General features: G+C 40.1%; 1 protein-coding gene across 1 annotated transcript in view; it reads left to right on the plus strand.

Moving 5' to 3' along the window:
• The first annotated feature begins 819 nt into the window (after positions 1 to 819).
• Positions 820 to 27,117, plus strand: part of PGM5 (phosphoglucomutase 5) — a 215,362-nt gene continuing 189,064 nt past the window's right edge. Inside the window, exons 1-2 of the mRNA XM_072611005.1 lie at positions 820 to 1,433; positions 25,594 to 25,756. Coding sequence (XP_072467106.1) covers positions 1,173 to 1,433; positions 25,594 to 25,756 — 424 coding nt within the window. The 5' untranslated portion in view covers positions 820 to 1,172. The remainder of the gene's footprint in view (positions 1,434 to 25,593; positions 25,757 to 27,117) is intronic.

A 27,117-nucleotide genomic window follows, 5' to 3' on the forward strand; every position in this document is an offset into this window, starting at 1 on the left:
CCAGGCTAACAGTTTCCTCATCTATAAAAGAAATAGGTTACTTTTAATAAAGGCTTCTCTGATCTTTCTTAGCTCTCTGAATTAGTGAAGCAAAGATCCTACGTGTGCTAGAGTGCTTCAGGGCTTTTAAGGGGTAGAACGGGGTGGGATGGGAGTGTGTGGGACATTAGGAAAACTGTGGGTAGATAGTTGTGTGTCCTAACTCTTACTGGCGTGGAGGGCTTGACAGTATGTGATTCCCAGTAACAAATGTCAGTACAGGAACACACACACACACACACACACACACACTCACCGACCAAGGGGGAGCACGCATGTACACACAGATGCTTAGACATACACACACACACACACACACACACACACACACACACACGCACACACACACATCCCAACAACCCCGCCTCCAATTTCAGTCCTGGCAGGGGATAACAATTCTCAGCTCTTCTTTCCAGGGTTATTTTTGGCGGAGGCTGCTAGCTGATGGCAAAAGGTTTCAGCCCCCTCTCAAACCCCTCCCTGCCCTTGTTCAAAAGAGAAACCCGTGCGTGCAACGGTGCACTCCTGGGGAGACTGGGAGAAGGGAGCGAACAAGTGGGAGGGCAGGACCGGCAGGAGGTGGGGAAGGGATTCTCCTGAAATTCTCACATCGCTCTCCCCCCCCCCCCCACCCCCGCCACCCCCACTCCACCCCCTGCCTAAGTTTTAAGGAGGAGCTGGGTGGAGAGGAGAGCCCCAGTGGGAGGGCTTGTAAAGGGCGGACACGGCCTAGAAGGCGTCCCGGGAGGAGGAAGGCGGGGGGTGCGGAGGGAGGGGAGTGTGTTGGAAACCCCGAAGAGAGTCCAGCTGCTTGTCCCCGCCGGGAAGAAGCCAGGTCCAGAGAGGGCGGCGGGCTGGAGAGGAAGTTTGGCTGCCTCGGGGGTAGGGGACACTTTCCTGGAAGGCTGCGGCTAAACTCTTCGGGGCAGCAGGGAGGGGGCGGGGGTGGGAACATCTGGCCACACCACTGTACTTGAGGGGAGACTAGGAGGTGAAGAGAGACCCAGCTGGGGAAAGCGAGAGAAGTCTAGCTGGGTCCGGGAGGAGTCGGAGCGCAAGCCGGGTTACAGACAGGGTAATCGGGGCCAGTGGCTCTCCCGGTCCGGGCTAGCAGGGAGCGGGGCTAGACAGCCATGGAGGGGAGTCCCATACCGGTGCTGACGGTGCAAACCGCGCCCTACGAGGACCAGAAGCCGACCGGGGGCGGGGGGCTGCGCCGACCCACCGGCCTCTTCGAGAGCCAGCGCAACTACCTGCCCAACTTCGTGCAGAGCGTGCTGTCGTCCATCGACCTCCGAGACCGCCAGGGCTGCACCATGGTGGTGGGCAGCGACGGCAGGTACTTCAGCAAGGCGGCCACCGAGATTGTGGTCCAGATGGCCGCGGCCAACGGGGTAAGTGTGGGGTGATGGACACCGTCCTCCTTCACCCCTTAGCCACCTCCTGCCTCAGCTTCCCCAGGTATCCCGGTGCGGCGCCTTCTCTCTATTGCTACTCGCCCCTCAGTCCTTTCTTTCCCTCATTCATCTTTACGGCCATCCACGTTTTGCCCTGGCTTTCATTCCCACTCCACTTCTCTTTCCCACCTTACATCCTATCCTTTAAATTCCTGTCAAACACTCTTTCCTCATCCCATCTTATTAAGGTTTCGTTTAGTACGCGCTATCTCAATCGGATTTTCCTAGAGTACTGTGCTTCATTCTGCCCCATCTAAGCATCCTTAGCCCAACTCTCCCTCTCATTACTTTCCTTGATTTACAGCAAAGCTCCCCCCTCACCTCTGGCCCCCAGTTACTTTTTATTCTGGTTACATCGATCTACTTTTCCTTGTACTTTCCTCAGCCTCTTAAGGAAAGAGACCCGGCCTCCCAGACAGGAGAACTAGTTCTAATCTCCACTCTGCTTCTCAGTATGTAACTGATCCTCAGTCTCCTCATCTGCTCACTTGTCAAACGAAGAAATCGGACTAGATGATGCCATGTCTGTGGCACCCAACCTAGTGCCTCATTTTACAGCTCCCTTCCCCTCCTACAGTTTTTGCCCCCAGATATTTCTCTAGGTTTTTGGCCTCTGAAAACAGGGTCAAATACTTATCTTCTTTAAGGTAATGGAGACTGTTAAATTGAGCTTTCTTTAACCTTTCATTTGTTCAGGTTGGGGTTGGGTCAGTGTGGATGACTCGGGTATATGCTAGCCATTGATGACAAATAGAACATATCTGTAAGTGGATTGAGAAGAGATATGCACAAAGATTTTAGGGTATGTCTAAAAAAAGTGATCCTAAGTCTTTCTTGTCATAGATTTTCTCTTGGCATTTGATTTATTACCTTGTGAACTGCTTGAGACAAAGGAGTGTTTTTTAATTTTTTTGCATCTCTAGCACAGTGTCTGGCACATAGGAAGCATTTAATAAATGTTTACTGACATTTAACAAATTCATGAATTCTCTCCCTACCCCCTTGACATTTTCATGGTTGTTTTTGTTCACTTCAGTGTCAAGGTTCCTCTACAGTATGTACCTGTAGGCCTTCATTTTTTCCTATTTTCTCTTCCCCACATGGTCACAATTGCCCCTTCAGTTCAATTCTCTCCCCCAGAACCTGTAAGCATCTTGAAGTATCCTGTAAGAATCATCCTAGATAGGGCTCTAGGGATTCCAGAACCTAAATCTTTATTTTTAGATGGAATTGTTTTAAAACTATTTAGGAGTTGTTGGTGAAGCCAGACCTAGCCTAATAAAACTTTTCTTTATGAGAAATTTCTTTACCTCTTCATGAGTAAGAATGAGTGTCTTTAAAAGGGAAACAAAACCTGGTAGGGAATGCTTTTTCTTTCTTTCTTCTCCCTTCCCCCTCTCTTTTTCTCACCGCAGATTTTTTTTTAAAGGTTAACTTTCTGGTAGTGTGTGCCTCATGCTTACCCTCCCTAAGCATTCTACTTAGTATTTTAGGAAGTTTAGAAGTTTTGGATGAATAACCCGAGAGATTGGAGAAAATGAAAGGGCAGTTGTGAGAGATGACCACAGCAGGCAACACTGCTTTTGCGATACAGTGCTTACCTGTCTGTCTCATTTGGGATTGATGAAAGTTGGCTTTAAGCAGGGAGTTGGAGGGAAGCTGATAAATGAGCTTGTGCTCTGGTCTCACAAAACCATTCCCTATGGAATGATTGAGGATAACTAGCTTTGGGAGATGTGCGGCTTTCATTCTCCTTCTTGGGCCAATTTTTCAAGGGAAGGAGAACAACAGAGAGTGTCTGCTGCTGAGTGTACACAGGGATATTTTGAAAATATCTTGTTTGATTTGCAGGGGAAATGTCCCAGTTTCCTTTATTGTAAGGTCTCCTAAGCTTCTGTTAGAAGCTTAGACTCCCTAATCCAGTGGTTCTTAAGGGTGTGTTACAAGTTTCCAGAGGTATGCCATGAAAAATTTGATATATTATTTCAGATAAGAGAAAATGTATACATTTTGTTTAATATAACTTTTATTTACTCAGCACGTAGATTGGTATGGTGCATGTCAGGCTCAAAATCTGCCACACCATGAGTTTGCAAAGAACTCATTAAAGCAGTTACTCTTATTGAAGAGAAACCATTGTATATGTCTCTTGACCATCCTCTTGTGTGGTCACCTTGAACATTCAGTGTCCTACTATTCTTCATAGCAAAGGATATTGTGCCACAAGCAAAAAGAAAAGAAAATTAAAAAAAGAAAAAACTTTGAAAAAATATCATCTAAACCTATAGTCCTTGTTCTAACATTTTCCCAGAACTCTAGGCTTTTATCTCCAATTGTTTGCTGAGCATATCCACCTCCTAAATGTCTTTCCAGCACCCCCAACTCAATAATTGCACAATTGTGTCTCCTCTAAATTTGCCCCCCCATTATTGAAGGCACAATTATCCTCCAAATCACTCTGCCTTGAAATATGTCATTTTTAGTTCTTCCTCACCTATCTTCCTCAAACTCTAATCAGTCTATCATCATGACTTCTATTATATCTGTCCCACCGTCCTTTCCATTCTAATGGAAAGAACCTAATCACCTCTTACTTGCCCTATCCCTTTTCTAGTCCATTCTCCACACTCCAAGCCCTATGGTCTTCCTAATGCACTACTCTGGGCTTGTCACTTTTTTAGTCCAAAACCTTCCAAGGTTCTCCATTGTATAGTGCCTGGCATATGGTAAGCTTCAAAATCCTTGTTGATTTGATTTAATGAAGAAGGTATGAAGTAATAAAACTGGAAAGGATTTATAAAATTATACTGAGAAAAAGAAGAGGCTAAAAGAGGGGGATAGATAGTATCACTGCTTGGGTGAATGAGATAATGACTGATGATGGAGTTAAGATAACTCCATTCAACTTTTATTTTGCTTTATATATAACATATATGTATGCTTTATATGTTTATGTGTACATATGTGTACATGTGTGTGCATGTGTGTTTATGTGTAGATATTTATTTCAGGGCAGGTAGGTGGTGCAGGTGATAGAGTGCCAGGGCTAGAGTCAGGAAGACTCAGCTTTTGAGTTCAAATCAGGCCTCAGATACTTAACTAACTGTGTGACCCTGGATAGATCACTTATACCTGTTTGCCTCAGTTTCCTCATCTGGAAAATGAGCTGGAAAAGGAAATGGCGCACCACTCCAGTGTCTTTGCCAAGAAAACCCCGTGAGGTCACAAAGAGTCAGACATGACTAAAATGCATTTTTTAAAACCTTTATAAGAATAATCTTTGAATTGAAAAAGAGAACAAAATTGGTTAACAGAGAGTTGAGCCTCACTATTAATGATAAGTAAGGAGATAACAAGAGAACTTTAACTGTCTTTGATGAGTCCAAGTCACTAGGCTCTGAAAAATCACATCCCAATCTTGAAAGAACTGGCAGATGTGATTCTGGAGTTAGTGATTGGAGCCATAGAATCTAAAGCTGCGAAGGACTTCAGAGGTCATCCAGTTCAACCCTCAATTTTTCATATGAGGAAAATGAGATCCACAAGGTTAAGTGAATTACTCAAGATTGCATCTTTGTTCATTCGTTTTCAGTGGTGTCTGATTCTTCATGAATCCATTTGGGGTTTAGGATGTGAACTCAAAAATATGAGTCATCCTGATCCCAAACCCAGTGCTCTATCCATTTTTTGCCACTTATCCGCCAAGATCACAAAGGTAGCAGAAATCCAAGGTGGCCAGGTCCTTTGCTAAGTGCTTTACCCTTTGATCCTCAGAAAGTAGGTACTATTATTGTCCTCATTCTATAGACAAGAAACTGAGGCAAACAGAGATTTAAGTGACTTGCCCAGAGTCACACAGCTAGTAAATATCTGAGGCTGGATTTGAACTCAGGTTTCCCTGACTTTAGGCCTGGTGCTTTATCTGCTATACTACACCATCTTGTTGCCCTTAGGTCTTAGGTCATCTGGATCCAGAGCCTGTAGTGGTTCCATAGTGCCATGCTGAATAGGTGAGTCTCTGCATGATTTGAAAAACAAAAAGCAAACATTTAGATTTTCAAAGAAGGAAAGATGGCAGAGTGTACAGACTCTAGTGCAGTAAATGTGACTTCAATTCTAGGTAAAAATCTAGAATGTGTTGTCAAAGAAATGGTTAGTAACTCTAGAAGGGGAAAGAGTGATCACAGAAAGGAAACACTGGACACATGAAAAGCATGTCATGTGAGTTAACTTCATTCTTTTCTTGTCTATGATACCAGAATATCAGCAAAGCACTTGATAATGTCCCTCACAATACTCTAGTGGACAAGATAGACAAGTGTGGGTTAGACAGGTGGATACAGGATGACCATTCAGATTCAAAGGGGACTCATTAATGATTCAGTGTCAATTTGAAAGGAGGCCTCTAGTGAGTTCCCTAGAAATCCCTATCCTTGGCCTGTTGCTATATACCATTTTTTATAAATGACTTGGGTAAAGGCATAGATGGCATTCTTTGAAGACTTTCAGATGACACTAGGTGGTAGGAGGCAAAGTTGATACTTCAATTAATAGGGGCAGCTAGGTGGTGCAGTGGATAAAGCACCAGTGCAGGAGTCAGGAGGACCTAAGTTCAAATCTCACCTCAGACACTTGACACTCACTAGCTGTGTGACCTTGGGCAAGTCACTTAACCCCAATTGCCTCATCCTGGGTCATCTCCAATCATCCTGATGAATATCTGGTCACTGAATTTGGATGGCTCTGGAGGAGAAGTGAGGCTGGTGACCTGCACAGCCCTCCCTCACTCAAAACAAAGTCAAGTGAAAATCATGTCATTATTTCTCTGATGGCATGGTCTTCTTTGGCAACAAAGGATGAACACACACACACATACACACAGTTCAATTAATAGAATCAGGATCCCCAAAACATTAGGACAGTTTAGAAAGTTGGGTCAAATCCAACAAGTGAAATTTAACAGAGGCAACTGTAAAGTTCCACACTTGGCTAAAAAATCACAAAAAAGCCCCCAAAACAGCAACAACAGCAAACTCTCATTTTTTATAATTAGAGAGCAGTTCATTTGAAGAATGATTTGGGAATTGTAGGGGATTGCAAACTGAAGATGAGTCAACAGTGTGATAGAACAGCCAAAAATACTAACATGACCAACTCCTTTAAGAGAGAAATAAATTCTCGACTTTGAAGGGAAGTGATAGCTTCTTTATACATCTGGAGTATTGTGTTTGGTTCCCGATACCTCTGGACATTGAGAAGCCAGAGAATATTACAAGGAGTGTGATCAAGATGGTGAAAGGCACTGAGTCCACACCATGGAAGAACAGATCAAGGGAACTGATGGTATTCAGCCTGAAGAAGAGATGACTAATAGGAATAGGATGTTTTTTCTTTAAATATTTGAAGGACTGTCTTGTAGTAGAATGATTCAACTTCTGTTTAAAGTCTGAAGAAATGTTTTTAAAGAGTGAGAAACTTTGTCTTTTTTGTAGGCAGTTGGGGTTAAGTGACTTGCTCAGGGTAACACAGCTAGTTAAGTGTCTGAGGTCAGATTTGAACTTGGGTCCTCATGATTCTAGGGCTAGTGCTCTATCTGCTGTGATACATAGCTTTCCTACAATTTATTTTTCTTGATGGAAGATTTGGTGAAATATGTAAAGGATAATAAAAATGGTATTTTTTTTTGATACAGCAAGATTTTGTTAGTAATGGTAGGAAATCAGGGACATAGTGTGTTTAATTAAAATTTCTAAGCTTCACTTAGTTCTAAAGTTACAGCTTCCACCGCTACTAAACTTCTTCTTCTTCTTCTTCCTCTTGTTCTTCTTGTTCTTCTTGTTCTTCTCCTCCTCCTCCTCCTCCTCCTGCCCCTTCTTCTTCTTCTCCTCCTCCTCCTCCACCACTACCACTTCTTCTTCCTTCTTTTCATCCTACTTCTTCTTCCTCCTACTCCTCCAATCAGCCCCAAACTTTGTTGGTTTGAATTTTATTTTTTATTTCCTACCTCATCTTCTTGGGGAGCTACTAATGATATGCAGGAAGGTCTAAAGACCAAGAGCTGAAGCACAATTGAGCAAAGGTCCTAATAATATGTCAAACCCTAAAGGATTCATGATTTCATCTTTGCAGGTCCTCTGACTGACGCAGATGAGACTCAAGAAGATGGCTTTAGCATAGTAATGGTGATAACAGCTCACTTTGGGAATCTGTGGTTCCTCTTAACTTTGTGAGGCAGGCAGTGCAAACATTGTCGTCACCATTTCACAGACAAGATAATGGAGTCCTACAGGAGATTAAGTGAAGGTGGAGGCAGGGATTCAAACCCAGGACTCCAGATTCTGTACTTTTTCTATCGTATCACCCAATCTCTAATAAGGACCACTTATCCTTAAGATAGTCCTTGTATAATGGAGGCTTGACTAATGTACTTTAAACATTCGAAAGGAAATGTTTGGAATAGATAGGTGGCACAGTGGAAAGAATGGTGATCTTGGAGTTGGGAAGTCCTGAGTTCAAATCCAACCTTACATACTTACTAGCTATGTGATCCTAAGCAAGTCACTTAATCTCTCTATGCCTCAGTTTCCTTATCTGTCAATGGGTCATCTAGGTGGCACAGTGGATAGAGCACCAGGCCTGAAGTCAGCAAGACTCATCTTTCTGAGTTCAAATAGAGCCTTAGATACTTACTAGCTCTGTGATTTAGGGCAAGTCACTTCACCCTGTTTGCCTCAGTTTTCTCATCTGTAAAATGAGCTGGAGAAGGAAATGACAAACCATTACCTTCCAGGGATGTTTATGAGGATGAAATGAGTTAAGATCTGTTAGGCACTTTGCAAACCTTGAAACATTTAAAATGTTTTGGTCTTGATTGATTGCTAGAAATAGAAAAGAGAGCATTTTTAAAAAATTTTTTCACATCCAATGAAAATCTAATATAGGTCAACTAAGCAAGCATTGTTTAATTTCTTCTGCCATTGCAGAATAGGTAATCTTTGGGAATTTATCTTTTAGGGCTGCCTGGGGGCACTAAGAGGTTAAGGTTGGTGGTCACACATCTAGTTTAAAAATCTAGTTGATTCTTGTCTTCCTGATTCCAAGACCAGTTTTTCATTTCCTGCACCATCTTTATTATTCTGGATTCTGTATTTTCTGCACAGAAAGTTTAGGTTGGGACAGGTAGGGGATGCAGTGCCACAGTGCTGGGACTGGAGTCAGGAGGACCTGAGTCCAAATCTGGCCTCAGATACTTACTAGCTGTGTGACCCCAGTGCCTAAAAAGAAAAAAGAAGGAAGGAAAAGAAAGGAAGAAAGAAAGTTCATATCATTCAGTGGAAACAGTTCTGAATGTAGAGTCAGTGGACCTGGCTTAAAATTCTTGGCTTTACCACTTAACTATGGAATCTTGAATAAGTTATTTCAACTGGGTCCTCCTGGGTCCTCAGTTTCTTTATCTGTCATATGAGTAAGAGTTGAAGGAATTGAAGATGTGTAACCTAAAGAAAAAATATTTCTGTGGCACATGATAAGTTTCTTTATGTAGGTAAAGGGGTACGGAAGAAGAATTAGATTTACTTTGTTTAACTCCAGAGGGTAGAACTAGGAACCAATGAATGGAAATTTCACAGAGGCTAAATTTGGGCTCAGTACAAGGAAATGCTTTCTAGCCATGAGAATTTTCCAAAAGTGAAATGACTTGGTTTTGAAGGCCTGAGTTCCATGTGACTAAAGGTGTCTTAGCAAAGGGTTAGAGTGGAAGGTACATCAGCATTAGAAATGGGAGTTGATTAGATGATCTATGAATGCTACCCAACTCCAAAATTTGATGAATACCTAGAAATCACTGTTCTTTCCAAAAGCTGCGGGAGTAAAAAAATCCCTCTCTCCATTTTCTGTCCCCTTCAGCCTCTAACAAATAGTCTCTGGGAATTTGCTGTTGTTCAGTCATTTCAGTTGTGTTTGACTTTTCATGACCCCATTTGGGGTTTTCTTGGCAAAGATACTGGAATGGCTTGCCATTTTCTTATCCAGCTCATTTTTATAAATGAGGAAATTGAGGCAAACAGGATTAAGTGACTTAAGTCCAGGGTTACACAGCTAGTAAAGTATCTGAGGCTGGATTTGAACTTTCACAGATATGTATTCCTGACTCTAGGTCCATCTCTCCACGTACTGTGCCACCTAACTCATCCTCCTCCTCTTCTTCCTCGAATAAAGGCTGGATGATTGTTTACCACATAAGATCTGAAGAGGATTTCTTGATCATGTATGAATCCAACTTGAACTTTGATGTCCTTATCAATTTTGAGATTCAGTGGTTCTGTGAGATGGTTGCATTAAATGACTTCTAAGAAATTTTTTTTGGGAGGGGAGAGGGGATTATATGTTATTTTATCTTTAAAAGGAACTTCTAGTGTGATACAGATTGATTCAGATTCACTGATGCAGATCAACACTTCATCTATGATTTTTGGCCTTAGAGAGTTACCTGGGGGCACCAAAAAGGTTAAAGGAATTGCTTAGTCACACTCTAAGGTCATTTCTAACTATAATTTTATGATCCCATTTCCTTTCACTTGTGTAAACAATCAAGGGTTGACTTTTATATGTTTGATCATTCTTGGACATTTAGATTCTAATCTTTTCTATGTAAAAAAGCCAGGGTTTCTTTGGTAGAATTGTTAAAGTCTCATCCTAAGCAGACTTAAATAATAATAATAACATTTATATAGCACTTACTATGTTTCAGACACTGTGCTAAGCACCTTAAAATTATCATCTCACCCAAAGTATAAATCTTTTACATTATAAAATAAGCTAAGTCAACTTTTAAGCACAAACCACACAGAGTACGTGAAAAAAGACTTATAAGTACAAAGGATACACTGTATTACTTAGCTGTAATAAAATTCAATTTCCAAACATTTCCTTTGTTTATCTCACTCTGACTTACAATTTTGCCTGAGGCTCTTTCCCCACTTTTTTTTCCTGATCCTTTTTATATTTAAAGCATCTCCTCACCTATGTGGCAAGGATTTAAGTGCTCAATGCCACTTTCGCCCTGACCATGGCTCACCTAAGTTTTTCAGCTTGATTTGTCTTTCTTCCAAACAGATCAACCTATGTATGGACACTTCCTTTTTCTCTTTTCTGGACTTCCTTTAAGCTAGAGACATGTGATATTACCCTTTCTGTCCCCAGCTGTTCCTAATTCTTTCTAAGATTCTCCTTGGGTGAATGATAAGTTATAATGGCATTTTACAACCTGAATTCTTAAAGGAGTCAGACTGTTCTGTTACAAAACCAAATAGATGGAACACAGCTAGACTACCAAATACTACAAGCACTTGCAACAACCACAAAATAAATTTTGCTATGCACATAACACTAAAAAGAAAAATTAGGCCCTTCTGACTCAGCCCTCTTCTACGTAACCTGAGACCCATCTGGGAGGAGTGGATGGCTAACTTCCAGATGGATAGATGTTGATTGTGCATATGAGAGAAAACCTTTTAGTACAGTTTTCTTGAAGATCACGAAGTCTAACGTAGAGTTTTGCTCTGACTTGCTGTCCTGGGTACGCCATGCTCCATCTCCAAACTCTGGGCATTTTTACTGATTGTCCCCCATGCTTGGCATTCTCTCCCTTCTCTTTTCCTTTTCCTAATTTCCCCAGCTTTCTTCAAGTCCTAGCTAAAAGTCCAGCTTCTACAAGAAGCCTTTCCTGCTCCTCCATAATGCTAGTGCCTTTCCTCTGAGATTATTTCCAGTTTATTCTGTGAATATCTTGTTTATCCATAGTTGTGTGCACATCATCTCCCCTATTAGATAGTGAACTCCTTGAAGGCAGGGACAATTTTTGCCTTTCTCGGTATCCCCAATGCTTAGCAGAGTGCCTGGTACATAGCAGACTCTTAAATTTTTTTTAATTTATGGAATAAAACAAGTAATTCCATAACATAGTATAATAGAAAACATGACTGCACATGAAACTGCAAATCTATTATATACAATTTGTGATTCTTTTAAAATATATAATAAAGTTATCATGTAAATTCCTTTTCTTCCTTTTTTCTCCCCTCCCACCTTAGAGATGGCTACCATTACACAAGAATATGCATATGTATGTATATATATGTATATGTGTGTGTGTATTTATGTGCATATATATGCATATATGTAAAATTATTCTATACATGCTTCTATTTATCAGTCTTTTGTCTGAATGCAGATAGTGTCTTCATATATCCTTTATAGTTAATTTGGGTATTCATAATAGTCAAAATGACATTCTCTCAAAGTAATTCTTAAAACAATATTGCTGTTATACAATTTAATACAGTGTTCGAGTTTTTTTCATGTTTTTCTTCAATTGTTGAGGCTTCGAGATATAGAAGAACAATAGATTTTGAGTCAGAGGACCTGAGCTCAAATTTCAGCTCTGCCACTTATGAGTTGTATGGACTTGGACAAATTCTTTAGTAACTCTGGGCCTCACTTTATTCATCTGTATCTGATCCGAATTTCCAACCCTGTGCTTCGCTCCTCATCTGGCAGTTATATGAGGAGAAGAGAGGCTTTGGAAAGGTTGCCTTCTGGTGGTAGGGATTGTCTTGGATAGTTGATTAGTTGGTTCAATTAGACCAGAGAGAAGCTCACATATTTAAAAGAACTTTGCTTCTCGCTGTTTTGATGGGCTCCTGTGATGAGAATGATAGACTTGGTCTGATCCAAATAACAAGGGATGTGTCAAATGGAGGTGAATGCAGTGGATGGAGGAGATGGAGAAGAGAGGAAGACTATAAAAGGTGTTTTTGTCACTTGACCTGCCTTCCCTGGATCTGACCTGGGAATAGGATTCTAAAATCAGAGATTCCCAGCTGGAGTTCTGTAAGCCCAACCTACTCATTTTGTAAATGAAGACACTGAGCCCTAGAGGAATTGTCATCAGATCACTTGGATTTATGTGACTCTTGGAACTTTACAATGTACTTTGCATCCATTTTCTCATTTTGTCCTCACAAGGATCTCGTGAATTAGTTGATATTATCGTCCCCATTTTACAGAGGAGGGAACTAAGTTTGAGAAGAATTAAGTGTTTTGCCCAGGGTCATAGAGCAAGTAAGAGTCTGAGGTAGGATTTCAATTCAGGAAGCCTGACATTTTATCTACCACAGCCACCTAGACTTGCCCAAGGTCACACAGCTAATCCATTGAGGAAGAATTCAAACCCAGTTATTCATTGATCCTTAATTATAGAAGGGAAAGAAAGCTAGGAACTATTTGCCCTGATTTCTCTCCTAATTACCTACTACAGAATAAGTGGCAACATTATTTATAGTCAGGGAAAGGAAGTACCAAAAATCTTTCAACAAAATTAAACTTTCCTTTCCCCTTATGTCTCTTCAGTTGTGGCACTGTCAATAGGATATGTGATAGATAGAATGGCCATCTTAGGGATTTTGTGGGTAGGTTTGTCTGTGAGGATTGGTATTAGTCACCTCTGGGGTCCATTTGTCTTTTTCTTCAGTCAGTCCATTCTGGGCTCTTTTAACCTATACTCCTCATTCACTCTTTTTATGGCGAAGTTGAAGGGGAGGGGAGGTTTGGAGAACAGCTGGGGCCTCCCAGCTGCTGGGATGGGTTATTTTAAGCTTTGTTTAGCTGTATCCAGAGACCCAGATGGCATTTTAAAAAAATGCTGCTTTATTAGATTTTATAATGAAACTTAATTATGTTTATTGAAAGTCAGATACATATATCCAAGATATGATGTGTGAAATTTGCTCTAAAACATTTGTTCTTTCTGAGCATAGTAGGAACTCCAATAATTGGCTAGGGGCTTCATATACACAACAGAGACTTAAGAAACAGGCCCCACCCAAAAGAAATTGGAATGGGCTATGGTAGGATTCCAGGCAAAATTAAATAGTCATATTATGTGTGCCGCTAATTTTAACACTCACTTTCTACCTTTAGGCCTTGGCTGTTCATCAGTCAGGTTGATAGCAGAATGACCAATGCTGTGATTGTTTGGTGACATTTGCAGCGTTGCTATTATTATTTGGGGATGTGTTATGTCAGCAGGGTTGGAATGGAAAAAAGAAAAGACTGACAGAAGTGGGTAGCCTTTGTGGCCAATCACTTTTTAAATAGGAGAGTGGAGGCTGAGGATCTTGCATGGGGCAATTTTATTATGTGACCAGTTAACAGGTGGGCACTGTGGTTTGGTTTTGTTTGATCTGGATCTAGTGCCTGGGGAAGAGTAGGTGCTTAATAAATACTTGTGAATTCTAGATAAGAAAACACTCCATTATATCAGCAACTATTATGCAGTTGAATCTTAGAGTATTGTCTGGGGCATGGAGAGATTAAATGATTTGCTTAGGGTAGTACCACTAGTATAAATCAGAGACAGAATTTGAACCCTGTCTTGCTCACACAGAGGCCGCCTCGCTCTCCGCTACCATAAGGTCAGATTCAAATAGGAATGGGATCACTGAACCTTACATAAGAATCCCTCCTGCTGTACATGGTATTGTCAGACACATGTGAACCGCACTGTATGTCTATTGCATTTATCTGTTTAGCCAAAGAGTACTTTTAATGTCTTTTTATTTGATTTTGTCTCTCTTGGTTTCTTTATTAGAGGTTATCATATTCTTCAGTGGTGTCAGTTTTGGGAATTGAGATCACTGGCGGCAAAACTACCATTATATATACACATACATGTACATGTACATCTGTATGTATCTGTATGTTTAGAAATATACATAGGAGTATGTGTATGTATGTTTGTATCTATCTGTCTATCTATCTATCTATCTATCTATCTATCTATCTATCTATCTATCTATCTAGAGATAACATCAAGATAGCATAGTGTTTTGGAAAGAGTACTGGATATAGATTTTTTTTGAATGGTAGGTGCTTAATAAATCCTTGTTTGATTGATTGAATTCAGAATAGAAGCCATACAAGATTACTGGAAGTTTAAGACCTAGCCTAAACTTTCTCTCTGGAATTTACTATCTGTGTGATCTTGTATATGTCATTTTACTTAAGTTTTCTCATGTATAAAGTAAGGGGTTTTAATTAGATGACCACTAAGGTCCTTTCCAGTTCTCCATCAGCAGGCTCCTTTGTAGAATATTTAATTATGGTGGGCACTACTTTTGCATTGATCACAATTTCTCCATACCTTAGTATATGGTATTTGTGACTTGGTGGCCAACTCAGGTGAAAAGCCACTTGAACCTTCAACTTAGTAAAGTTGGTTCATAGAGTCAGTCACCAAACCTTTACTTGAAGTCTTTCTAGCTTTGTACTTGGGTAGCATAACTTTGGAGAATTTGGTAGCTTGCTTGCCACAGTGAGGCTTTGGAGGAGGATAGTAGATGCAGGTGAAAGAAGTAGTGAGTGTGTGACCCAATGGATAAAAAGAGGGCCTCTGAATCAGGAGGACTTGGTTTCAAATTGTACATATTGACATATACTGGCTGTGTGATGCTTGGAGTTCACTTAACTTCCCAGTCCCTAGAGTTTAGGCAACTTGCTAAGTTGAAAAATGTAAACTTGTGTTGATATAGGGGGTTTCCTCTTCTGGGAGTTCCCTATATCCATGAAATCACACTAGTCCTTTTCACCTTCACAATATGTGGACAATCTTTGCTCTCTTTTAACTCTGTGTTCATTGGAAGTATCGACATACACACACACACACACACATATGCATATATACTATATGTACAAATGGGTATATGCATGCTTCTGCTTCAAGTGTGTTTGTATGTCTAAGTATATATGCCATTGTACATTTATATTGGCATGATGAGAGGCGGGATTTGTTTTTCAGTTGTTTTGCTTGACTCTTTGTGATCCCCTTTGGGGTTTTCTTGGCAAAGATAATGGAGTAGTTTGCCATTTCCTTCTCCAGATCATTTGATAATGAGAAAACTGAGACAAACAGGGTCAAGTGACTTGCCCAGGGTCACACAACTAGCAAGTATCTGAGGCTAGGTTTTGAACTCAGGAACCAGTTGTATGACAAGTATTTTTCCTTCTCTTGGCCTTGCTTTCCTTATCTGTAAATTGCTGGTGATAATGATAATCCATCTAGAGGCAGCATGGTGTAGTGGATAAGAGGGCTGGTCTCAGAGCCCTGGGTTAAAATTTTGCCTCTGATACATATTGGGAATGTGACATTAGGTAAGTCATCTCTGGTCAAGATGAGGTGCTGAAAGGCATTGTTAGAGGGAATTTCTTCACCTGGGAATTTCTTATATGAATGAAACCATAGGTATAATCCTTATCCCTAATGAGAGCACCTATCTCAGAGGTTTGTTGGGAGGAATAAATGAGACAATATAGATAACCTTAAAAGTATTCTATAAATGTCAACTGTTTTTGCTCTTAGAATAGTTTTTAGTTTGGATTCCCATGTCACCATATGTCTTTTCTGTTCTGCTCCTTGGAAACTGGTAGCATCTACTTTCCTTAAAACGGCTGCTTTCACTTACATGAACTGATGAAAAGTGGAGTAAACAGAACCAGGAGAACATTGTACACAATGACAGCAACGCTGTACAATGATCAACTGTGAATGACCTTGTTATTCTCAGCAAGATGATGATCCAAAGACAATTCTGAAGGACTTATGATGAAAAATGATATCCACCTCCAGAGGAAGAACTGAAGGAGTCTAAATGCAGATCAAAGCATACTATTTTTTACTTTATTTTTTGTGGGTTTTTTTATCTCTTTTTTTTTTATAACATGACTAATATGGACATATGTTTTACATGATAACCTATAGAAAGTTGCTAGCCTTCTCAGTGAGGGAGGAGAGGAGGGAGAAAATTAGGAACTCAAAATTTTAAAAAATGTCAGTTTATTTTTGCATGTAAAGGGAAAAAATAAAATATTTAGCAAAGCAAAAAAAGACTGTTTTTAAAGCATTTTTCTCTGAGTAAAATAGAAGAGGAAGGATATGTAATTTTCATCTAGGTAGTTTTATTATTCTGAGTCCATCAGTGATTTGGAAATCTTAGCTGTTTTCATAAGGCTTCCTCTTGGCTTTGGGTACTCCCCAGGGTTACTGGCAAGGTCAAATTGTGGGTGGCTGTTGCAGCATTAAGTCAAGGTCATCTCCCTTCTTCCCTTCTCTCAGCATATCCAGTATGGTTTTTTCTTCTCATTTTATCTTAAAATAAATTTCAGTTGACATCTTTTGTTTTTATAACCCTTACATTTCCCAGTGTATTCTTTCTCCCTTCCAGACAGCAATCACTTATAACAATGAATTTTTTAAAAAAAGGAAAAAAACCCAGCAGAACGAATAGCATATTGAACAAATCAGACAGTTTATGTAGCTCTCCACACTGAAAGTCCCCCACCTCTGAAAAGAAACAGGAAAGGAGGTACTTTCTCATGTCTCTTCTCTAGGGCCAGGCTGAGTCTTTATAATGTATATGTAGCATTTGGCTTTGGTAGTTTGGTTGTTTTGGTTTCCATTACTGAACTCATTCTATATATTGTTTTCCTAGGTCATGGCATTATAGAATCAGAGATATCATGTTGCAAGGGAGCTTAGAGGTCATTGAGTTGAACTCTCTCATTTTATAGATTCTGTTCACTTGACTTTGCATCCTTTTATACAAGTTGTCTCATGGTCTTCTCTATTTCCTTGTATTCATTGTTATAGCATGGTGATTTCCCATTACCTTCATGAATATAACTTGTTTAGCCATCCTCCAGTGGATGAGCATTTACTTTATTCTTAAATGAAGTTTTAACTTGATTCAGAAGCTTCTCTTGAGGGTATCTCTGCAAATCATGTCACCATGCTAAGGCCTTGATTTCACTATTTCCTTTACGGCTTTAAAATCTGATTTATAGTTATCAATTCTCATAGTCACGGCTATGACTTTCCACCTCAAGCTGTCTCGATGTCCAGCTGCACTAAATGCAGGAGCCCCCTTCCCCCACCTCTGCTGCCTCCCACCATGTCTAGGTCCTAATTTCTTGTTTCATGAGGATTTCCTTGACTAATTGACTGAAACATGTGAGAGATTACTGGGAGGAATGGACCCAGAAGAAGCTAAGTGACTCCATGCTAAGCTGTTGAAATGTCTAAAAATGTACAGCTGCCCGCGCTCCTAGTGCTTACATGGATTCTGGCAGGACCTTTGTCAGGGTAACTGCTGCTGCAGCCCTGCGAAATGTTTGGGTGGGAGTCCTGGCCTTTTTCTGATAGGAACTCTTGAAGGCAAAGTGACAGATGCTGACGGGGAATATAATACACAAGGCACCACTCTGCCGTCATAAATAACAGTGAATTGTGGCAAATCTGGCTGAGTTGTAAATCTTTGATTCCCAGAGGTATTTCCCTGGTATCTGTGACATAAGTTGAAGGCGATGGTGTGTGTGTATGTGTGTGTATGTGTGTGTGTGTGTGTGTGTGTGTGTCTGTGTGTGTGTGTGTCTGTGTGTAAAAGCAGCACATTTGGCAGATTGAGCAAATGGACGGTGAGGTGGGTGATCTCTTTTGGAGGGAGTCAGAGAGAAAGAGAGACACAGACACAGAGAGACAGAGAAGAAACCACAGAAAGAGATACAGAAACAGTGAGAGAGGCACAGAGAGAAACAGATACAACGAGACAGAGACTGAGAAACAGAGAGAGAGGCAGAGGCAGTCAGACACAATAAGAGAGACAGAGAGAAAGAGACAGAAAGATACAGACTCACAGAGACAGAGATAAACAGAGACAGATAGAGAAGGAAGTGCGCGCATGTGTGTGCACACAGACAGACAGAGAACTTTAAAATATTGGTGGTGGAAACTAATACCACCCACAGCACAGAGAAAATAAACACTGTCCAAGAAAGACATTGTTTTCAAATACTGCGATTGTATGTTGATATTTTTATCTAGCCCTAAAGCAAATCTTCCTAGTGGAAAGTTTGTTAATCAGAGCAATGATGATGCCAATGATGTGGACGTGTGGATGGTGGTAGTGGTGGCGATAGGGATAGCTAGTGTATATATATATATGATATATGATATATATACATATAAAATATATCATATGTAGTACTTTAAGGTTTTGTAAAATCTTTACAAATATATCATTTGATTCCCATGCCAACCCTGTGAAGCAGATGCTATTATTATCCCAATTTTTAGAAATGGGGAAACTGTGACAGAAAGAAGTTAAATGACTTGACCAGGTTCACACAGTTACTAAGTTTCTGAGGCCAAATTTGAGAGAGAGAGACAGACAGACAGATAGACAGACAGAGAGAGAGACAGAGACAGAGACACACAGAGACAGAGAGATAGAGACAGAAAGACAGAGAGACAGACATAGAGACAGAGAGGGACAGAGACAGAGAGGGACAGAGACAGAGACATCTTTCTGGGGAGATGTTTAAAAAATGCATTAGAGCCCCATCTTTCTGGATGTGTTAAGTGCAGACTGCCCATATCATGGGGAAGGTGGCAAGATGAACTCTTTTATCATTCCAAGCTTGTTGATGTATTTGAGCTCATACATAATTCTTCAACAAGTCAACAAACATTTAGTAAACACCTAAAATATGCTTGACACTGTGCTAGGCACAGGAAAGGAGGAGTGTAAAAACAAGACAAAAAAACACTCCCTACCTTCAAACAACACATAAAAAGAGAAATAAACATGAATTCGAGGAGGAGGAGAACACTAACTTTTAAGGGAAACAGAAATGTCTTTTCTAGGAGGTATATGTCAGAAAGGGACTAATGTGGAGCATGCAAAACTCATAATCATCACTTCTCTATACAGTGAGAAAATAATAAAAAAAAAATAAACAAAGGAGAGGGCACAATTGATTTTAGCCCAGTCAAAGAGTAGACCTGGAATGCTTGTAACAGAACCCAAAGGGTCTGGTTCATTTTGGGGAATTTCTTATTACTGGCCTGTAGCCCAAATCCAGAAAACCTGGGGAAATGAGTACTTAATGCTGTTAATGGTATACTGATACCAACTCCTCATGGTAGCATGTAGCTCACAAAATTTTAAAAAAGCGAAGTTATGTAAAGGCCAAATCAATGCTAGATAAGTCCTTTCTGATTGTCAGACACCTGAATCATAAGAGCATAACATCATAGATCTAGGTCTGGAAATTACCTTAGAGGCCCTCCAGGTCACCCCTCCCTCCATTTTACAGATGGAGAAACTGAGGCAATAGGAGACTAAGTTGTCTAAGGTCACACAGCTAGTAAGCATCAGAAGTGGCATTTGAATCCACACACTGTAATTTCTGTTGTTATGAGTTTTCTTTTTCAGGAGCTCACAAACACCTTAGTTTTTTTCTAATTATCTCCCAAATCTCAAAGAATCTCACTAAAGCAACTGGATGGGGTTTTGTAAATCACCCTAGGATCACTATCCACAACTGGTGGAGAGCGTGGGAGGGGGCATCACCTAGTCTACTCTATAATCTGGGTTCTCTAGTATATGGTTTATGAATTTCTTCAGGATATATTGATACTGCAAGGGTGCACTGATATTGACTCCAAAATCATCAGATATAAGAAGTGTAAGATACCTTAGAGACAATCTAGTTCAATCTTCTCTTTTAGCAAGCAGATGAGGAATATCATTCCCAGTGATGTTGTAACTGGCTCAAGGTCACATAGTTGGTAAGCGCCAGAGTAGAGACCAGGGAGCACAGGCCTCCTAATTGCTAACCCAGTGCTCCCTCCAACACATCTTGCTTTATGTGTGCAGTTCCTTCCCTCTTCCTCCATTTGATAGGGAAGAAAATATGTATTTACAAGTGAACTAAGTATTTGTCCCTTAAGGACTTCATTTTTATTGTTTTTAATTAATGGTTATAATATACCTTCTAATGTTTTCTCCAGTTATCCAACAAGTATTTTATTAAGCACCTATCATGCATCAGGAAGGGCAGCTATGTGGCTCATGGAAAGAATGCTGGGCAGGGAGTCAGGAAGATCAGAGTTCAAATCTGGCCTTAGACACATACCAAGTGTGTGACCTAGGGTGAGTCACTTAACCTCTGTTTGCTTTAATCCACTGGAGAAGGAAATGTCAAATCACTCTGGTATCTTTGCCAAGAAAACTCCATGGCCACCATTGGCATGTTATGGTCCATGAAGTCATGAAGAGTTGGACATGACTGAACACCAACAGTATTATGCATCAGGCACTGTACTAGGCAGTGGAGATACAACTAGAAAGAACTAAATAATCTCTACTCTCAAGCAGCTTTATGCGAATGGAATAGACAACAAATACTTGTATCAGCATTTTCAGAACAAACATATGTAGAATGAATAAAGATACATACACACACACACATACACATGGTAGTTTGGGAGGGAGGGCATTAGAAGTGGAGTGTTTGAAGAAAGATGTAGAAATCATGTAGAAGATGACTCTTGACTGCATCTGAAAGGAAGAGAGGTACTCTATGAGGCTCCATTAAAGAGGGAGAGCATTCCAGGCCTGGGGAAGAGCCAGTGTAAACCCACCAAGATGGGAAGACTTTGATTATTTCCAAAGTGTCTCTGTGAAAACTGAGGTACAGGTACAATCCTCTCAGCTTTGCAGTTGCTGTTGAGTCATCTTTCAGTCATGTCCAACACTTTGCAACCATAATTGGGGTTTTCTGGGCAAAGATACCAGAGTTTTCCTTTTCCAGCTCATTTTATTTATAAGGAAATTGAGGCAAAGAGGGTTAAGTGACTTACTTTGGGTCATATAGCTAGTAAGTGTCTGAGGATGGATTTGAACTCAAGCCCTCCTGACTCCAGATCCAGCACTCTATCCATTTAACCTCCTCTCTGCCCTATACAATCCTCTTAGGAGAAGTTTTGAAATTGGGTCAGAATGCTTCAGAACAGGATGAGCATGATGCTGTAGCTTCAAGAAAACAGGGGTTAACAACCCTTTCTCTTCGAAGGGTCAGCCTCCTGTGTAGTACAAATTAGGCAGAGTAGCCTACTGCCAGCATTTCATTGTAGGACCTTTTCCTCTGGTCTTACATCATTCATCTTACTCCATTTTCTGCCTCAGTTACAGACTTAATAGTTCTGGGGTAAGGGTGGAGCAAAAGGCCACTGGATGCCATAGCTCATGGGATCAGAGACTGCTGATCTTTGCTTTAAAACAAAACATGTCAAGTCATGAGCTATGATACAGGATTGTTTTCTTATCTTTGCCAGATTTCTGTTTTGCAGTTATAGAAGTATGCTTGCCACACCCTTGCTGCTCTTGGGACCATTGTTTAGGATGACTGGACAGTATCACCACATGTCACTGATTGCCTCTGATATTCAGCAGCAGAAATCCAGTCCAGAACTCCTAATTGTAGAGTAGTTGTTCTTCCAAGGAGAGTTTAAATATGTATTAAAAGCCTTTGGCCTCAAGTGATGGTACTATATTAGAAATCTAGTAACTGGTGAGGGAGAAGAAAGGCAGTGAAAATAGGAGGAGTGTATAGGGGCATGATGGCAGTTGCCAAATCTCCTCTCCTCTCCTCTCCTCTCCTCTCCTCTCCTCTCCTCTCCTCTCGTCTTCTCTCCTCTCCTCTTCTCTCTTCTCTCCACTCACACAGCCACTGCCCTGGTTCGAGACCTTGCCTGGGCTATTTCATTGCCTCCTAATTGGTCTCTGCCTCAAATGTCTACCCACTCCAGTATATTCTCCATCTAATCACTGAAGGGATTTTCCTAAAGTGCGGGTCTGACCATGATACTCTCCACAATAAACTCCATTGGCTCTCTATTACCTCTGGAGCAAATATAAACTCTTTGATTGGGTATTTAAAGCTCTTTACAGTCTGACCCTATCAATGACTAAAAAGGTATTTAAGTGTTTACTATATGCCAGGCACCCTGCTAAGCCTGGAGATGTAAATATAATAGAGGCAAATTCCCTCCAGGAGCTTACATCCTAGGAGGAGGAGACCACATGTGGTAGGGAACGGTGACTAGGGCAGAGTGTTTTGATCTGGGAAGTCACAGAGATGATGAATGGAGTATAGGGCAAGAGACTGATATGCCTTCTCAGGAGGCAATGGTAGTATGGATTTCATTTGTACTTCCAGGGCAAAAGGTGGAAAGGATTGGGGGACATGGGCATAGAGTAGTATAGCAGTGTTAAATATGGCCAGAAGGCTTGGGCCTGCTAGATATATGTTCTAAAGCTGAGTGTCATAACCCTTCCACGGCCTGGTATCTACAGCTCTAATTCAAGGGGTTCAGCAATATCACATGGTAATGACTGCTGACCTTTCTTTCTTTTCTTTCTTTTTTTTTTTTGGAGGTAATTGGAATGAAGTGACTTGCCTACCGACACACAGTTAGTAAGTGTCTGAGGCTAGATTTGAACTCAAGTCCCCTTAAGCCTTGTTGCACATTACTCTCCTTTACCCACCTTGTGGCTTAACCATACTGGCCTTCTTGCTGTTTTTCACACACGATGCTATCTCCTATTTCTACACCTTTGCATTGGTTGTCCTTCATGATTGTATGCCTTCATTACTTTTGCTTCTTTGAACCTCTGGTTTCCTTCAGGACTTAGCTCAGTTCTTATATTCTACATCAGACTTTCCCGATCTCTTCAGCTGCTAATGTTTTTTCCTCAAGGTAACCTTGAATCTGCTACTTTGTATTTTGCATTTATCTATATATGTGCATGTTGTTTTCCCCCTTTTATAAAAAATAAGCTCTTTGAGGGCAGGTATTGTTTCACTTTTGTCTTTATATCTCTAGCACCTAGCATCGTGGCTGAGTCGTGAGGTGCCTAGTAAATTCTTATTGGTTGATTGTTGATTTTTAGTTCATGTAATTGCATGATCAAATGAGGGCCAACACAATGCTGAGTCCTTAAAGGTTCTAGGTATTTAACCATTGAAAACAGAGATATTCAACCACTGAAAATAAATGAGGCTGATTGAACTGAATTGATATAGGACACAGAGGGCAGCAGATTAAAATCAAAGGATGAATGAATAAAAAAAATTTAAGTGCTTCCTGTGGGCTAAGCACTGTGCTAGGTGCTGGGGATAGCAAACCAATCTAAAAAAATCAAAATAATCCTTTGCCCTTAAAGAGCTTGTTCACATACAAATAGGAGTAGACAACATACGTAGGGGAATGGTGGTCGGAGAACAGTGTTTTAGTTTGGAAAACTGATGTGATGAGTGGAACTCTAGGGGAATAGATTGACCCACCTTTTCCAGGAGCAGTGGAAGTATAACTTGGCTTCCAAGCAAGCCTGGGGAGCTTCCATGTATACAGAGAGAGACATGATTATTTATAGGTGGAGAGAAGGCTGAGCAAAATGCAATGTATTTGTGAAAAGGGTTTACTAAGTTGGTTCCAGAGCTTCTTCAGGAATCTAGGTAAATAGAGGGCACTCTAAAGAGGCAAAGGATAAAGACTTGAAAATAGCAAATATGCATGGGAAGCAGGACTCATCATGTCTCTGGATTGGCTTGAAATTCTAGAGACTTCTAAAATAGACCTCCCTTGGATGAGAATGTTTTTCTCTCTTTTGATTTGAGCTGAGATTTCACCTCCCTCTCAGCTAAGGAGCTCATTCACTCTTGTGCATTTTCTAATATATTCTAGAGTCTGTATTACTCTTCCAATTTCTGTTTGCTATTTTGCTTGGATAATGGGTTTACTCAATAGTAACTATTTGTAATGGTCTTTTGTGTAATTAGCATTTGCTGGGAAGGAGTTAAAATGTCAAGAATAAGCTAAGGGCTACTTTCCTCCTTAAGATGGACAAGATTTGCCTTCTAAACTGAAACTTGTACTCCTAGATCATCGATGTTTGAGGGGGCAAATAAACATAATTCTAGTTTAATATCCCTCAGACATAAGAGAAAACAGTGCCCAGAATCTAGGATCTGCCTCCTTTCCCCAATTTCTGCCCACCATCCCCATTTCCTTAGCTCTCTTGCTCTCCATAGAAGCAGACAAGGTCATTTCTATCTATGTCACTCACGATGTGTGTATATACATTTAGATAATCCTTATGGACACAACTTACCCTAAGGTATTATATCTTACAGCATAATTTATTTGATTATGATTTTAGAACTGGAAAGTTGGGAGAGGATGGGAGGAAGATAGTTCCTAGAGAGTGCTGTAGGGAGATGTATTTTCTAAGTTCTTTTCCAGGGCTAGGCTTGGTATAATTATACAGTGTTCAGGGTTTATTTTTTTTTTCCTTTTCATCTTCGTTGTTGTATTCATTGTGCATGCACATTGTTTTCCTGGTTCTTCCCTCTCCAGTAGTTCATACAGATCTTCCCAAGCTTCTCTGAATTTTTTTTTTGCTTCTTATGGTATAATATATTCCATTACATACATGTACCACAATTTGTGTAGCCATTCACTGATGGATAGAAATCTATCTTTTCCTCTTTAGTTCTTTACTTCCGCAAAAAAATGATACCATGACTATTTTAGTATATATGAGACCTTTCTTTCCATCTTTGGTCTCATTGAGGAGGTTATGATAAATATCTAGCAACAGGATATCTGAGGCAAAGAAAAAAAAGAATATGGACACTTTAGTCACTTTCTTGTTATGATCCTAAATTGTTTTCCAGATTGGACCAATTTACAGTTCCACCAATAATGTGTTAGGGTGCCTCTCTTTCTATGGCTAACACTGTATAGTCTAATGTTGACTATTTCCAATCTTTGTCAATTTTCTCAGCATGAAATGAAATGTCAATTATTTGGATTGTTATCTCTCTTATTTTTTTGTTATTTAGAATACTCTTTCATGTACTAAATCTCTTATTTTACAAATGAAGAAAGAGACCTTAGGGAGGTTAAGTATCTTGTTCAAGTTCAACTGATAATCTCAAAGGTGGGATTTGTCCCCATATTCTCTGATTTCAGATCTGGTGCTCTTTCCCTTGACTTTTTGGGTTCCTGACTCCATCCCAGTAGGCCTTCCCCCAAACAGTTCAATGCCCAAAGATTTTTGGCTACTAGTGAACGTGAATCTTCATGGTTTAATTACTTTCAGATGCATTCAACTTGACTTATTTTTCTTTGGTTTAGATTGGTCGGCTGATCATTGGCCAGAACGGCATCTTGTCCACACCTGCTGTTTCATGTATTATCAGGAAGATCAAAGCAGCTGGTGGAATCATTCTTACTGCCAGTCACTGCCCTGGAGGACCAGGGGGAGAGTTTGGAGTCAAATTTAATGTTGCTAATGGAGGTAGGTAGACTTAAAATAAATGAAACACATTTATATGTCTGAAATATTGTGAAATGGGTTGACATATAATGCCCACTTACCTCTTTCCCCCTTAATACTTGATCAACAAGCATTTATTAAGTACCTATGATATACAAGATACTATATTAAGTACTGGGGATGTAAAGAAAGGTTAAAACATGATCCTTTCCCCAAAAAGGTCACATTGGAATGGGAAAGATTTTTTAATTCCTTTTTTATTTTTTAAAAAATATTTATTTTACTGTTCTTTTAAAAATATTATTATTTTAGCTTTCTTTTAAAATTTTTATTTTTATTTTTCAATTACTCATAAAACAACTTCTAACATTCATTTAAAAAAATTTGTTTTGAATTTTCTTCCTTCCTCTTCCCCCCTCCCCATAGTGAGAAGGCAAGCGATTTGATATACGTTATACATGTGTAGTCATGTAAAACATATTTTCATATTAGTCATGTTGTAAAAGAGAACAGAGACCAAGAAAAAGCCAGTGGTAGAGGATCTTAATGGAATTATAGGTTCACGTAATTTTAGAGCCGAAAGGGGTTTTGGAGATCACCTAGCATAGGAGTCCTTTACCTTTTTTGTGTCGTAGACCCCTTTGGCAGTCTGGTGAAGCCTATGGACTCTTAGTAATGTTATTAAATATATAAAATAGAATACATAGAATTACAAAGGAAACTAATTATATTGAAATACAATTGTCAAAACATTTTTAAGAAATCAATGGATCCCAGGCTGAGAACTCTTTGTCTGGTTTGAACCCTTCATTTTACAAACAAGGAAACCAGAGACTGAAGAGATTCCGTGATTTGGTCAGGATCATTTCTCCCTCTCTCTTTATATAATACACATGCATACCTATGTATGTACATGATCTAATATATGTATTAGAACATTAAAAGCACCCTGAAGACCTTGAAAGTGACCTGAACCAGGGTGATGATAAAGACAGTGAAAAAGAAAGGACATTTGTGGGATACTTCAAAAAAGAGGATGTCATAAGTACACTTAGAGGTTGTGGGAGGGATCAAAGGTGAATCAGATTTTTGAGCCTGGGTGGCTAGGAGGATGATGGTGTTCTTAACAGAAATAAAGGCCACAGCAGAAGTCTTTAGGAAAAGAACGATGATTGATTCAGTACTGGAAAGGTTGAATTTGAAGAACATATGGGACATCTAGATAGAACTGTTCAAAAGGCCCTTGGAAGTGCTGAACCTGGAGCACTGGAGTGAGATTCAGGTAGAGATAGAGATTTTGGATTCATTCACCTAGAGGTGATAACAAGACACAGGAGTGAATGAAATCATCATGGGAAAGAGAGTATGGAGAGGAAGGAGAC

This window comes from Notamacropus eugenii, chromosome 1, assembly GCF_028372415.1.
Source record: "Notamacropus eugenii isolate mMacEug1 chromosome 1, mMacEug1.pri_v2, whole genome shotgun sequence".
NCBI classification, from domain to species: domain Eukaryota; kingdom Metazoa; phylum Chordata; class Mammalia; order Diprotodontia; family Macropodidae; genus Notamacropus; species Notamacropus eugenii.